The 15,668-nt window shown below is 34.2% G+C and overlaps 1 protein-coding gene across 1 annotated transcript in view; it reads left to right on the top strand.

Annotated features, from left to right (window-relative positions):
- The window catches only part of SYTL5 (synaptotagmin like 5), a 133,149-nt gene that overhangs the window by 22,873 nt on the left and 94,608 nt on the right, over positions 1 to 15,668 (top strand). Inside the window, exon 2 of the mRNA XM_051985042.1 lies at positions 11,050 to 11,259. Coding sequence (XP_051841002.1) covers positions 11,050 to 11,259 — 210 coding nt within the window. The remainder of the gene's footprint in view (positions 1 to 11,049; positions 11,260 to 15,668) is intronic.

The raw sequence follows: 15,668 nt of genomic DNA, 5'->3' as shown, positions 1-15,668 counted from the left end.
AAAGGATATAGACAATTTAATACACTTTAAGTATAATTCCAGATTGCTCTCCAAAATGTTTGGGTCAGTCCATGTATCTACTTACAATGAATTAAGGTGCCAATTTTTTAACAGCCCCTCCAATATTTGCTGCTTTTCCCTTCTATCATTTTAGCCAGTTTGATAAGTAGAAAATGATACCTCAAAATTGTTTTAATTTACATTTCTGTAATCAATAAAGATTTAGAGCATTTCTTCACATGACTATAAATTGTTTTGATTTCTAAATTGGAAAAATGCCTCTTCACATCCTTTGACCATTTATCAATTGGAGATTCATATTATTATAGATTTGATAAAAGTTCTTTACATATTTGAGATATGGGACCTTTATCTGAGAAACTGTATAAAGTCCCCTAATCAAAACAATGCATTTAATATATCACAATGCTTTCTATCTTTTGTTCGTTCATAAACTGTTCACCTATTCATAAGATTAATAGGAAATATATTCCTTGTTCTTTAGATTTCTTGTAAATCCTCCTTTATATCCATTTTGACTTTATTTTGATAAATGGTGTAAGATATTGTTCTATGCCCAGTTTTTGCCAGACTGTTTTCTAGCTTTTCCAACATTTTTAAAAATTAAATTATTTCCAAAAAACTTGTCAAATACTAAGTTACCATATTTGTTTGCTGCTGTGAATAATGTTAACTCTGTTCCATTGTTCTACTTTTCTATTTCTTAGCCAATACTAGATAATTTTGATAATTACTGCCTTATAATTTAAGATCTGGTACTACTAAATTTTCTTCCATTATAATTTTTATTAATTACTTTGATATTCTTGACCTTTGCATTCTTCCAGATGAATTTTATTATTATTTTTCTAGCTCAGTAAAATAAGTTTTTGATAATTTAATTGGAATGGCATTGAATAATTTAGAATTATTTAGGCAAATTTGTCATTTTTATTATATTGACCCTACCTGCCCACAAGTATTTAATATTTTGCCATTTATTGTGATCTGATTTTATTTGTATCATTTTTAAAAAATGATTTTGTTCATATAGTTTCTGGGTTTGTTTTGGCAGGTGTCTTTCCAGATATTTTATATTGTTTAGAGTTTTTTTAAATGGTGTATCTCTAGCTCTTCTTTCTTGGCCTGTTGGTCATAAATAGCAATGCTTTGCTAAAATTATTAGTTATTTCAATTAACTTTTTAGTTGACTCTTCAGGATTTTCATCATGTCATCTGTAAAATAGAGATAGTTCACTGCCCATTCTGTTTTATTTTTTTCTTCTCTTATTTCTATTGGTAGGATTTTCAATATAATATTGACTATATTGGTGACAGTAGGCATCCTTGTTCACACTTGACCTTCCTGGGAAGTCTTCTAACTTATTCCCATTACAAATAATACCTCCTGGTGTTTTTAGATAAATGCTTCTTATCAATTTAGGGGAAAGTCCATTGATTCCTAAGCTTTCAAGTATTTTTAATAAAAATGAGGATTGTGCTTTGTCATGACTTTTCTGTATCTATTGATAAGATGGCATGACTTTTGTTACTTTATTATTGTCACAATTCATTATATGAATAGTCTTTTCTTTCATACCAGAAAAATTGGTATGAATCTTGTTTGGCTATAATGTTTAATATTTTCAGTATGGTGTTATAATCTTTTGGCTAGTATTTTATTTAGTATTTTTGCATCCATGTCCATTAATGAAATTAGTCTATAATTTTTTACTCTTCCTAGTTTAGGTATTAGCATTATATTATTTTCATAAAATGAATTTGGTAGAACCCTATTATTACATGTTATTTATTCAGTATTGGAATTAATTGGTCTTTAAATGTAAACTAGAATCCAGTTGTTAATCCTGGTGCTTTTTTAAAAAGGAAGCTCATTTATGATCTCTTTGATTTCTTTTTCTAAAATAAATCTATTTAGATATTCTGGTCCCTCTTCTGATAATCTAGGAAGTTTATATTTTTACAAATATTCTTGCATTTTCTTTAAATTGTTAAATTTATTGGCATATAATTGTGTAAAACAACTCCTCAAAATTGCTTTGATTTCATCTTCATTAGAGGTATAGTCATTCTTTCCATTTTCAATACTAGTGATTTGATTTTCTTCTCTTTTTTAAATTATCTTAACCAATGACATCTAATTTACTAGTTTTTATGTTATCAATTTAATGAACTCAATTTTATCTTTAGTTTTTCCAATTTGGCATTTATTTGTGGATCCTTTATTCTTTTCTAATTTTTAAAAATTGCATATCCAATCATTGAGCTACTTTTTGTCTATTTTATTGATGTAAATACCCAGAGATAGAAATTTCCCTCTAATTACCCCTTTTGCTGAATCCTGTAGATTTTAATATGTTGTCTCATTGTCATTTTCTTTAATGAAATTGTTGATTTTTTTGTTCTTTAATGTTATTATTTATTCTTTAATAATAATATTACTTATTCTTTAAGGTTAGATTGTTTAGTATTCAATTAATTTTTTCTATGTTTCCATGCTTTCTTATTAAATACATTTTTATTGCATTGTGATCTGAAAATAAAGCATTTCATATTTCTTCCTTCATCTATAAGATTTTTATGCTCCTCTATATGGTTAATTTTTGTAAAAGTACCACTAAGAAAAGGGCATGTTCCTTTCTTTTCCATTCAATTCATTCTAAATATCTATCATTGCTACAATTCTATTCACTTCCTTGATTTCTTTCTTATTTTTTAGTTAGATTTATCCAATTTTAAAAGAGGAAGATTAAAGATCCACACTGTCACTATTTATCTCCATTTATAATTCATTTAACTTTCCTTTTAAAAATTTAGATGCTATTGTATTTGGTTTAGTATTGATATTGCTTTATTGTCTATGGTACCTTTTATCATAATGTGCTCCTGTTTAATCTCTTTTAATTAAATCTACTTTAGCCGTAATTTTGTGTGAGATTATGATTGCTATCCCTCCTTTTTTTTTGTATAAACTGATGCATAATAAATTTTAATCTACTTCCCTTCATCTGTGTATATATCTCTCATTTTTAAAGATGGTTCTTGTAAGTGGGTATGTTGAGAAAACTGAGGCAAACAAAGGTCAAGTATCTTTCCCAAGATAACATAGCTAGATTCAGATGTTCAGATCTTCCCTGACTCCAAGCCTGATTCTCTATTCATGATCTTTCCATGTTTCTTTTGTATTCATCACACGTGTTTCTTACAGAACAATAGTATTTTATTATATTCATGAACCAAAGTTTGTTTAACCATTTGCCATAGAATGAATATCTATCTTGTTTCTGATTCTCAGCTCTCACAAAAAAGTTCTAATATTAATATTTTGGAATATGTGGGGTCTTTTTTCTTGTCAACGGCTTCCTTGAGATAATTCCAGTAACAGTCTCTAGTTCAACAGGTATAGACACTTTAGTCACTTTGTTAGTATAATTCCAAATTGCCTCTCAGAATGTCTGTATCATTTCATGATACACCAACAATGTATTATCATTTAATTCTTTAATAATTGAGTTTCCCTTATGAACTCTTCTGTAGTTTTTCAATGTTTTCCCCCCACAATCTTGAGAGCATCCATCAAATTTTCTTTTTCATTAGGTCATTTTCTTTCTTATTATAAAACTTCTTCAATGTATTGCAACATTTAAATTTTTTTCTTCTGCTCTCATGATCAAAGAAAACTCACTGTTGCTTCACCTGTTTTAAAGCTTTAATTATATTTAGTCTTTCTCTCTTGGACATTTTTGTCTTTTGCTCTTTTTCTTATAATCTCAGTAACTTATCTGACTTCTCTTGTTATTTTTTAATACTTCCTCTTTCTAGTACTACACAAATATTCTTCAGTTTTTGCAAACTGTCAATCCAACTGGTTCTTTCTTAAGAAATAAACTCTGTGTGGAGAAGATTAGTGGCAGCTGAATGGTGCAGTGGATGGAATATTAGGCTTGGAGCCAAGAAAATTTATCTTCCTGAGTTCAAAATCTGACCTCAAACACTTAGAAGCTATGTGATCCTGGCACTTAGTGAAGCACTTAATCCTGTTTGCCTCAGTTTCCTCATTTGTAAAAGCTGGAGAAGGAAATGGCAAACCACTCTAGTATCTTTGCCAAGATAATTGCACATAGGATTGATGCTGTTTGAGTGGTCTAGATTCCTATTCGTCTAGAGGTTAGTGGCTATAAGAGAGTTATTAAAAATCCCCTTTAAATCGGCTATGGGTTTTAGGAGTGAAAGAATTTACTCATTCCCAAATTAATAGTTGCAAAAGGAAAGTTTATTGTTAGATAGAAATCAGTTTACTAAGGGACTGACTTCTATAGTGGCAGATCTATGGAAAATGGATTTTTGCACTGAGAATGTAGTTCTCAGTGGACAGAAAGTCCTGGCAGCTGAGTGAGTCATCTGCAAAAGACCTTCATTGATGGTAGCTATTGTATTGGGTGTCTTGGTGGGATCTGGGCCAGCCCGAGCAGGTCAGACCCAGTGGGGACTGGGACAGCACAGATCTTCTATTGGAATTACCAACATTTCAAAGAGGTGCTTTTTGACCAGGATTTCTAATTGAATCAAAGGCCATGGCATCTGGAAAGATAACTTATCTAGGGAGAATATGCCTTCTCCAGGAGGGGCTGAGAATCTGAAAGAAATCACAGATCAACAGGAAATACAGTTTCTTAAAGGGATCATAACCTGCTTTAGGATCACAAAGAGTAAGACATGGCCAAAAAACAACTGATATGGAAAGGACTTAACCCTACATAGCTTCCAGTACCCTTCTCCCACCAGCTTTCCAACATTTGTCACCACCCTTCATTCTCAATTGGCCACTCAAGTTGAAATCCCTTTCTTTTGAATAGCTTGGCAGAATCAATATTTTTGATTTCTTATGGGGTGTAGAAGGCAAATCCAGACTGAATCACTGCCAAGAAAAAAAGTCATGTCAAAGTATAAGAAAACTATAGTTAAACTCAGAAATACAAGTCTGGAAAGTTTGTGCTTGCTCTGGCTGATTCCAGCTTATGGATTGAGGTGGTATGGTGAGTAGGTGCTTCAAGTATTTTATTTCTCCAAAATTATTCATAAAGCTGTTTACTTGTTCCATCTGTCTCTCCTCTCTCTCTCTCTCTCTCTCTCTCTCTCTCTCTCTCTCTCTCTCTCTCTCTCTCTCGTTCTCTCTCACTCTCTCTTGCTCTCGTGCATGCTCTCGCTTTCTCTCTCTCTCTCTCTCTCTCCTTTAGAATTAATTTAATCATTCTAAGTTTGTTGAGGATTTTTTTTAGGTCAAAACAGTGTATAAAAAAATTATTTCACAATTTTGCTCAGTAAATGATTCAGGTTATACTCTGGAAATGTGTTGCTATCCAGCACAATTTTCCATAGTTCTCCCCAATGCAATAGTATAACTAATAATTCTGAAGAGCAGCAGCTCCAAGAACCCTATTATATCTATATTATTTTTCATTTTACTTAAAATACCTTCATACCTGTAACCTGATTTATTCTAAGCCCCAATTCCTATTATCCCCTGGGCTGAATGTCCAGAGTAATTTTTATGTCAGTTTTAGATTTTCATCTATAAACCTTGAAATTGGTTTAATATAAAAGCTTGGCAAAATTTCTTTTAATTTCTCAGAACAGATCCAGCACCTCTACCTGAGAAAACAGAAGATAATGCTGAATATTTGATCTGTTTTCCTTTATATATATTTCTAGGACCACAAAATAGAAGTCATTTCATGAATCTTGGAATTCCCTTCTTACCCATTTAGTGTCCTGTCTGTTTACAATCTTTTAGTATACTTCATGATCTTCACTTTGGTTTTTTTTTTCTCTTTTCCAGATTGTTGAACAGATATTTGATATCAGATATTTCCAGATATTTGAACAAATGCTACTTTATTATGTTTGTGCCTTGAGACACTTAAACATGGGCTATCATCTCTAAAACAATATAATAGTGTTCTTAGCACATGAATTCATTTCATTATTTTAAAATCCTTAGGATTTATAAACATCCAGAAGGGACTTTGCAAGGTTTTTCCTGGACAATGCCATGAAAATCCTATACTTCCTTTGAATATAGAGATACAGAGAAATTTTGGTCTCTTTTAGTCTATTTAATTGCATTTCAGGGCTAGGAAAACTTGCTTTATTATTACTACCACCACCCCTCCTTGGGGATTCCTTCTCTCCTCTCCAAGAAATCCTTCACAACAGTTCCAAAATAATCTTGCCTTTACACAAATTTAATTATGTCAGTCTTTCATGCTCAAAGCCTTTCAATGGCCGTTAATAACCCACTGAATAAAGTACAAAATCCTTAGCCTCATATTCAAGATTCTCAACAAATTGGCCCCCTTTATCTTTCTAACTTTCGCTCAAACTTGCCATCCTCTGAATATATCCCATGTCATTTTGTCTCAGTGCCTTTGATCACACTATTACTCAAGACTAAAATACCTCCACTCCCCCCCCATTTCCATCTATCCAAATCCTACACATTCTTCAGATCAGATCAGATATAATCTGTTGCCTGAAACCCTGCTTCTAATCAGAAATGAGAAAGGTATAGTATTTTGTATTTTCTCTCATATACATCTTACATTCCATTTTTTTATTACTGGTAAATCTTGCCTCCCATTCTGAATTTTGGAGAGGAGAGGAAAAGAGAGAAGAGACAGAGAGAGAGAAAGAAGAGGGAGGAGAGAGGGGAAAAAGAGAAAGAAAGAGAGAAACAGAGAGAAAAACAGAGAGACAGAGATAGAGAGATAGATGTTACATAAGAGGGGGGGGAGGAAGGGAGAGGAGAGAAACAGAGACACACAGAGAGATAGAGACAGACAGAGAAAGGGAGAAGGAAGGAAAGAGGGGAAAAAGAGAGACAGAGAGAGAAAGAAAAACAGAGACAGATGAAGACAAAGACACGAGACAGAGACACAAAAACAGACACAGAGAGAATGAAAGATTGAATGTGAAAAGAGCAAATACACACAGGATGTTACTAAATGTTTCCACAGAAACATTTTAAGTGAAACATTGTTACAAGGAGCAGTTCCACAGGAATAAAACTGAGTAGATCAGGGAGCACAGAGTCTGATAGGACAAAGCCAAGCTGATTGGAGCCAGAGGGAGAGAGAAGAAAGTTGGGGATAAGAAGAGCAGTATCAAACTAAATGAACTGAAGGCTAGGATAAGGGGTGCAGACAGTGTTTAGTCTATAGTACTAAGTGAGATAGCTTCAGCACAGAGCTAGCACAATGCCTGGAAAACAGTACACACTTAATAAATGTTTAATCAATCAATACTCAATGAGCATTTATTCAGTGCCTATTGAATTGGCACTGTGCTAATGTTAGGGATAAAAAAAAATTTAAAAGCAAGAGTCCCTGCCCTCAAGGACCTCACAACCTAACTGATTTGAACTGGTATCCCGCAAAACTTGTGGGATGAGAAAAAGAATCAGAACTTCCATGATCACAGATCTATGCAAAGACATCATAGCTGTACTTTCAATTCATTATAGTGAGATTTGACTATAATACTCCCTACTGTATCCCTCTGAAATGAGGTAGCTCAGGGCAAGGCATGTAGTACTTATAGTTTGTGTATGTGTCATACCATCATATCCCTATTAGATTTAAGTAGGCATGGTGTTAGGTAGCTAGGTGGTGCCATAGTGCATAGAATGATGCTTATGGCATCAGCAAGAGTCATCTTCCTGAGTTCAAATCCACCTTTAAACACTTAGTAGTTTTCCCATATGTAATATGAGTTGGAGAAGGAAATGGCAAACCCCTCCAGTTCTTTTGCCAAGAAAACTCCAAATGGGATCACAAAGAGTCAGACATGGCTGAAAAAAAGACAAGCAAAACAATGAGACTTGGTATCTCATTTATGTTGTTTCTCTCTTGGTAACTAAAACTGTATTTTATGAAGAGGAGTTACTGGACAAAAGTTTGTGTGGTTAAACTTTTACATTCTTTGGAGAGTTTCCTGCCTTTCTTTCTACACAGAGTGCTTGTAGTTAAGAGACATAGATACTAGTCTCAGTCCTGTCAATGTGTAATAGTATGACATTGGGCAAGTTACTATTGGGCTTTCATTCTCTTACCTTTAAAATAGGAAAAATACCTCAAAATCTGCTTACCTCACAAGTTTGAAAAGAGAAAATGAGGTCATTTATATGAAAATGTTTTTTGACAAACTGGTGTTATATAAGATAAGGGATTAATAAAGACTGTGAGCATGGTGTTATGTTAATTTTGGAGAGGAGAGGAAAAGAGAGAAGAGACAGAGAAAGAAGGGGGAGGAGAGAACAGAGAGAGAGAAAGAAAGAGAGAAAGAGAGAAATACAGAGAGACAGAGATAGAGAGATAGATGTTACATAAGAGAGGGGGGGAGGGAAAGGAGAGAAACAGAGATACACAGAGAGATAGAGACAGACAGAAAAAGAGAGAAGGAAGGAAAGAGGAAAAAGAGAGACAGAGAAAGAAAGACAGAGACAGATGACGACAAAGACAGCGAGACAGAGACACAAAAACAGACACAGAGAGAATGAAAGATTGAATGTAAAAAGAACAAATACACAGGATGTTACTAAAGCAAGGTAGCTGCAAGAGGAATACAAAAGTGAATATAGAATTTGAAAAGGAATGAAAGAAGGTTTTCTGGAGTCAATAAGTCTTCATTAGTGTACTGAAATAAATTGTGGAGATGAATTGGCAGGGAGACTGGGGAATGGCAGATATGAGAATGCATAATGGGGGTGAGTCATTCTGGAACAAGGAATTGATAAACTGATTATCTTGCTTGATTATAATGGATTTGGAAAGGTTGAACAGAACATTGATGAGCAGCCCTGAATACTAACCAAAGGAGTTTAGCTCTGTTTGATATCTTTAGATCATTAAAACTCTCATTTCTCTAGGGATATCTAGTGTTGGACCACTATGGTAAAGGATCACTGTTACAATGAGTTCATACCTGTTGCTGTCACCTATGGAGAGAGGAACCAGCAGCACTCATGATATAAGCTTTCTGTATTTGCCCTAAGACTGAGGAATACAAATGAGTTAGAAAGTAGAATTCCAAAATGTGATATTCTGGAGAAATTAAATAGAAATATAAATTAATCCTAGTGATAGTAATTTATTTTATATGATGTTGTTGTTGAGTCATTTCAATCATGTATGACTCATCCTAGTCTCATGTGGGATTTCCTTGGCAAATATAATTTGCAACTTCCTTTTGGAAAAGGATAAATGTATCCTTTGGTAAACGGGATAAAGTGACTAGCCTAGGGTCACACAGCTAATGAGTATCTGAGGCTGGATTTGAACTCAGGTTTTCCTGATTCCAGGCCTATAGCTTTAACCACTGTGCCATTTAATTGTCCATTATATATCACAAATTATATTATAAATAATCGACTATTTATACAGCTAGAAAAAAAGTCTCACATGTGTAATGAGGTCTACCTGTGATAAGAGTTTGTGTTTATTTGTGGTTCAAAGAGAGGCAGAATGGACATCTCTAGCCTCTTTTCCCTCCATCTTTCACCCCTGACAAAAGAGGAAGTAATTTTTTGTTTTTTTAATTGCATAATTGCAATCACAATTAATTGCAATTAATTTTGTTTTAATTGGGGCCAGAGGTCACTCTGTCTGCTTCAGAAAGAGGGAGTACTGGGCTAGAAAATATTTATTCCCTTCAATATTTTTCATGTAGGGGATATGATCAGGTTCCATCTAACATTTAATTGCTTTGTCATTTTGAGGAAAAAAGAGGGGAAAAGCTCTATATTCAAGGATAAGTCCCTTTCCCACCTCACACCAATTCCACAATGGAAAATTGCTAAGAAGACCATTTATCCAAGTCATTGCAAAACACCAAATATATAAGTGGACGAATGGACATTAGACAATACAGACTGAAGGAGCTCTCTTATTGGGAGTGATTTAACTCAGCTCAACCAAGAAGAGTATTTGGACTCTCATCCTAGGAGGAAACTCTCTCAAGTCTCTATTTAAAAAGCTGGGAGTAGAAAATAAGAGACTGCCAGTTCCTCTCATGTCTTCACAGAGTCTTTTCCTTCAGCAACATATAGTAGGGTTGACCTTGTCCATCTCTCTGGAAGACCTCCAGTTGGACTATTTTCAAGTGGTTAGTACTAAAAGGTCCAAAAGGGGGACTAGCTGAGAACTAAAGCTCTTACCCTGTACTCCTCCTGTATCCTCTCATGCAGGACAGCACATTCATCTTCACCAATATGGAAAGAGTCCCATACCAATGGGCTTGGGAGCAGGAATTGAATTTATAATAAAATGACCATGAAATTAGCTTTTATTTATATAATACATTATAGCTAGAAGTGTGAAATTTGTAAAATTAGACATTCTGCCCAAGCTAGTTAAAAATATAATTAGGAAATGTTTAACAAAGTAAACAGAAATATAATAGAACATAGATAATGTTAATGTTTGGTTTTCTGTGTCAATATGAGGCTGGAATGGAGCTGTTTCTATTTGAATTTGAAACTATTGATGGAACAAGTGGTACTGGAATTTGTCAGGGAGTTCTGGATTCAAATCCTGATCATTACACTTCTAATTCTATGACTCTGAGTAAGTCACTTGATTCTCAGTTTTGTTTTTTGTTTGTTTATTTGTTTTCCCTAGAGGAATTGTAGTGTAGTGAGAATAATAACTCACTGGATTTAAAGTCATAAATTCTGAATTCAAATCTTGGCTGTGCCATCTCTGTGACTTCAGACAAGTCCCTTAATCCCTCTGACTCTCAGTTTTCTAATTTGTCAAGTGATTGAATTAACAGAAGTTTAAAGTAATGCAGATTTTATTTTCTCAGTTATTGGGAGCTTGTGGAATCAATTTGGGCAAGTGGATTTTCTTAATTAGTCCTAAACCTATTGAAGTAGGGTTCTTTTCCTTATTTGTTTTTGTAAAAATTATGAATGAAGATTTTATTAAGCCAAGCTAACTTTGATGCAAAACTCTTCTTTTTTCCTTCTAGGAAATTGAAAAATGAGCTTTTAGAAGCAAAACGGAAAGGTGGAAAAAAGCAGCAAGATGGCAGCAGGATTTGTGTTCGATGTCAGAAAAATTTGGGCTTGATTTTTGACCGGGGAAACGTATGTGAAGCATGCATGCTCCGAGTTTGCAGTGAATGTCGGATTGTGGGCATTGATGGCAATTGGAAATGCACAGTCTGTGCCAAGATTGCGTAAGTCCCATACAGTTATAGAAGTGGGGAAGAGAATTGAAGGGGTGATTTAAATGAGGATCAAAAATGCAAGAATATAGTACTGCTCTTTTAGGAATACTCTGGTATATCCATTGTGTGTGTGTGGGTACTGTCGCAAAAATAACAGGGCTATCAATTATCAATGACAGCACGACTCCAATAGTCTGTTTTTGCTAAGTGTTTTACATATATTGTCTCATTTCATCCTCACCATAAACCTTTAAGATAGGTGCTATTATAATAAACCAGTTGAGAAAAACAAGTTAGAGGTTAAATGTCTTGACTAAAGTCACGATGCTAGCATTTAGATTTTAACTCAGCTCTTCCCAATTCTAGACCAAGTACTCTCTCCATTCCACCTCTGAGAAACCTTTAGAAAGGCAAGATGCAAGAGCTGTAGAGATAGAAATGACAAGATTTGACAACTGATTGGATATGTGGGGGTAAAAGAGGCAATATGAATGACATCAAGGTTATAAAGCTGAGCTGTGAAAAGGCTATGTGGTGTCCCCACCAGTTCATAAAAGGATGGCTATTAGGGAAAGCATAATGAGTTCTGTGTTAGACATATTAAATTTGAGATGTCTACAGGAAATCAAATCCAAAATGTCCAGTGGTCAGCTGGTGATTTGGGATGGGAATTCATAAAAGAAACTGGCAGCAGACTTAACAATACAAGAATTATCTACACAGAAATGATCACTGAACTTTATGCAAGTTGATGACATTATAGAATGGTCAAATGTAGACTTATTTATTAATATGATGCTTTAAGATTTATCAGAAGAAATGAGGACTTCTTCAAAGATGCTAACGTTTTTCTTTAAAGTTGTTATTCCTATATGTGGATATGTTGCTTTGGTTTCTATAATATTTTCCATAGCATTATTTTGTATGTCTTGGTCTCTATTTATACTTCTTATTTGCATCAGCAAATATCTGGGGATATAAAGAAAAAAAAATAATCCCTGACCCTACCAAAGACCTCATTCTATTGGGAGAGAAAAGTTGTGTCTGTTTGTATATACAAATGTTGTGTGTGTGTATATATATGTGTGTGTGTGTGTATAAACACACATGTATATATACTTATACAATTTATATAATATGTACATATTTGTATGCCTACAAGACACCCCTAAAGCAGATTCCATTTTATTTTTATGACTTCCTTATTATGTCTAGAAGGGGAAATGGTGGTATGTTTCACTTTGCATCAGGTGGATCTTTCTGTGGACAAATATATGAAGTTTCCACACTAAAATCTGAATAGATTTATTCTTCAGTGATAAGGGAAGCCTGAAAATTCAGTTTTTAAATCATTTTATAGTGGCAGAAATTGAAACACAGAAAAGATAAATAATTTTCACTTGGATACACAGTTGATCTCTGGCAGAATTAGGACAAGAAGTCAGGTCTGCTTCTCGGATCAGTACTTTTTCTATTAGAGTGTTCTGAAAATTTTGTCCTCCTCAGTGTCTTTAGATGAAGAAATGTAAAAATGTAACAATTAAAATCCTTCTGATAAGAAAAAAGAAGATTTTGATACCTGGTCCTTCATTTTAAATTATGAAGTTTATGGAGGTTTTGTTTTTGTTTTTACTTTATCCTTCTATCATCTTTTCTCTTTTAGCACAAGACCATAAAATTGTAGAGTTGGAAGTAACTCAAAGGTTATCTAGGCCAGCCTCTATGTGTGAATAACATCCTTGACAAGTTGTCTTTGAGTCTTTGCATGAACATTTTCAGAAATAGGGAAATCAATCTCTTTTCCCATTTCTATTTTACCCTCCCCTATCTGCCATGTTTTCCTGACATCCAGTCTTATACCCAGAACAAAATATTATCTCATTTTGCTGCCATCATGGGTTCAGGTCCTAACTCTGCCCTCCTGTCACCTCACTCATCATTCATCCTGACAGAATCCAGCTCTTAGAAGCCTAAACAGTCAGAGCAGCATTTAGCTTTATGAATCTGTCTATTGCTTTATATTAAAATTTGGGGATATATTCCTGTACTATTTCTTTCTGGCTCTTGAGAATTACTCTTCAGTTCACAGTTTTCTACTTTTTTACAATAGTTATTTAGAATAGAATATTTAATAAGAATTCGCTGATATTTCCCAGAGCCTATTCTATGTATGCAAACACTACTTACTGCAGAGAGATATTAAGGATTTAAGAATTTACTTTCAACAAAGCACAAATAGAAGGAAGCAAATTGATGAAGTTACAAAATGGCTAAGGGTAGACTTTAATATAGTGCTTTAAGATTTGTCTTAAGGAAAAAACCATTTCTCACAGGTAAATGGTGGTATGTTTCACTTTGCATCAGGTGGATCTTTCTGTGTACAAATATATGAAGTTTCCACGCTAAAATCTGAATAGATTTATTCTTCAGTGATAAGGAAAGCCTGAAAATAAACAACTAATCTTTCTGCTACCTTTCCTAAAGTACCAGTGTTGCAAACATCATTATTGAATTAAGTGCAAATTTTGCCTTTTTGTTTCATTTTAATAACTTAAATTTGACCTACTCATTAATTTTTAATTAATTAAAAATTAAAGATTAATAAATAAATAAAATTCTGGAAAAAATTAGCCTGATCTCAAGGAACTTGCACTCTAATGGAAGGAAGACAACACATGAGGGGAAATTGGAAAGAGTGGTAGAGGAATGTGCCTTCCAGTGTGATGTAAAAATAATGACAATAATAATAACAATAATAACAGCAATAAATAATGACAGTAGGCAGCTAGATGGCACAGTAGGTATAGCACTTTTTCTGGAATTAGGAGGATCTCAAGTTAAATCCTGCCTCAGACACTTACTAGCTGTATGATTTTGGGCAAGTCATTTAACCTATAATTGTCTCCCAGCCTAGATAGATAGATAGATAGATAGTTAATGACAGTTAGATGGTCATTACTCTCAAGGAATTTTTTTTTAAAGAAGACAACACAGAAAAGAAAATCTGAAATCAGGAAAGGGGAAGTGGTACCTACCAGCCAATATACTCTAAAGATATTAACAATAATAATAGCTAGCATTTATTTAGGGTTTTAAGGTTTGCAAAACCCTTTATAAATATTATCTGGAAAGGAAGTAGTAAGAAGGCCAGAACTGGATAAGGTAAAAGTTTACTTTAGGGCAGATTCCAAAGTTGGGAGGCAGGGATGGGGAAAGGAAAGGAGTCAAGGACAATGGCCAAAAATGACAAGAACATACAGGCTGGCTGAGGAAATAGCCAATAATAAAGTTACATGACAGAGTTCTGATTCCCAAACCATTTGTAGTTTAAACAGCAGATAAAAGACAGGCACAAATAAATATAGAGCAGAATAGAACTTAATGGAGAAAAATGGAAAGATCCAAGAGAGTAGCATAACCTGTTTCTTCCTTCCTCAAGGAAGTGGGCATAGTGTTCATAATCAACTAGTTAAATGAATGCCTAATTGGCAACATAGGCAGCTTTCTCCAACCAAAGCAATTCTTATTAAAAAATCTATCACAGGCTGAAATCTGTCAGGTACATTTGTCCTCTGAACAGAATGGTTCTCCAAGTATCACAGAAAAGCCATCAAGACATGGTAGCTGGCTGTCAGGAAAAGAAAGGAATAAATTGTCACTAATCTTAACCTGTAACTGTTTCCTCAGCACAGCCAAATATACCCAGGAGTGTGTGAATTTATGAAGTAAGGAGTGCAACCTTTACTGACTGTGAAAAAATAATATATTGCACTTATATACTGACTGTCAGATGCATGATTCTGTTAATAATATCCCACATGGGCATGGTGGTTTAGTCCTATAATCCCTGCTACAGGGGAGGCTGAGACTGATGGATTGCTTGGGCTCAGGCTCTGATCTACAGTGGGCCAAGCCAGTCAAATGTCCATGCTAAGTCCTTTACCAATATGTTGAGTGTCTAGGATGGGGAGGATAGATGCACCAGGCTGAGTAAGGAGGGAGGAACTGATTCAGTTAAGAAAGATAGTGGGTTAAAGCTTCTATGCCAATTAACTGAAGATTACTTTGTTGAGTGACGAGTGAATTCCCAAAACACACAAATATCTATCTATCTATATCAAATAATATTTCCAGAATTATAGATTTAAGAATCATAAGGGAGCTTCAGAAGCTTCTAGTCTAAGAAGTCACTGAAGAAGAATCAACCCTATAACATAGCCAGCAAATGGTCATTCATCTTCTACTGAGCAATCAACTGTTGCCAGGGACTCCCACTTTTTTTTTTTTTGAATACCTTTCATTGTTAGGATGATATCAAGTATAAGTTTGTCTTTTTTTTAACTTCCAACTACTACTCTGTCCAATTAGTCTGATCTCTAGTGCTGATAATCATCTTTCAAATAATTGAAAACAATCTT

This window comes from Antechinus flavipes, chromosome 3 (assembly GCF_016432865.1).
Source record: "Antechinus flavipes isolate AdamAnt ecotype Samford, QLD, Australia chromosome 3, AdamAnt_v2, whole genome shotgun sequence".
In the NCBI taxonomy this organism is placed as follows: Eukaryota; Metazoa; Chordata; class Mammalia; order Dasyuromorphia; family Dasyuridae; genus Antechinus; species Antechinus flavipes.
This window is presented reverse-complemented; position numbering and strand designations above follow the sequence as displayed.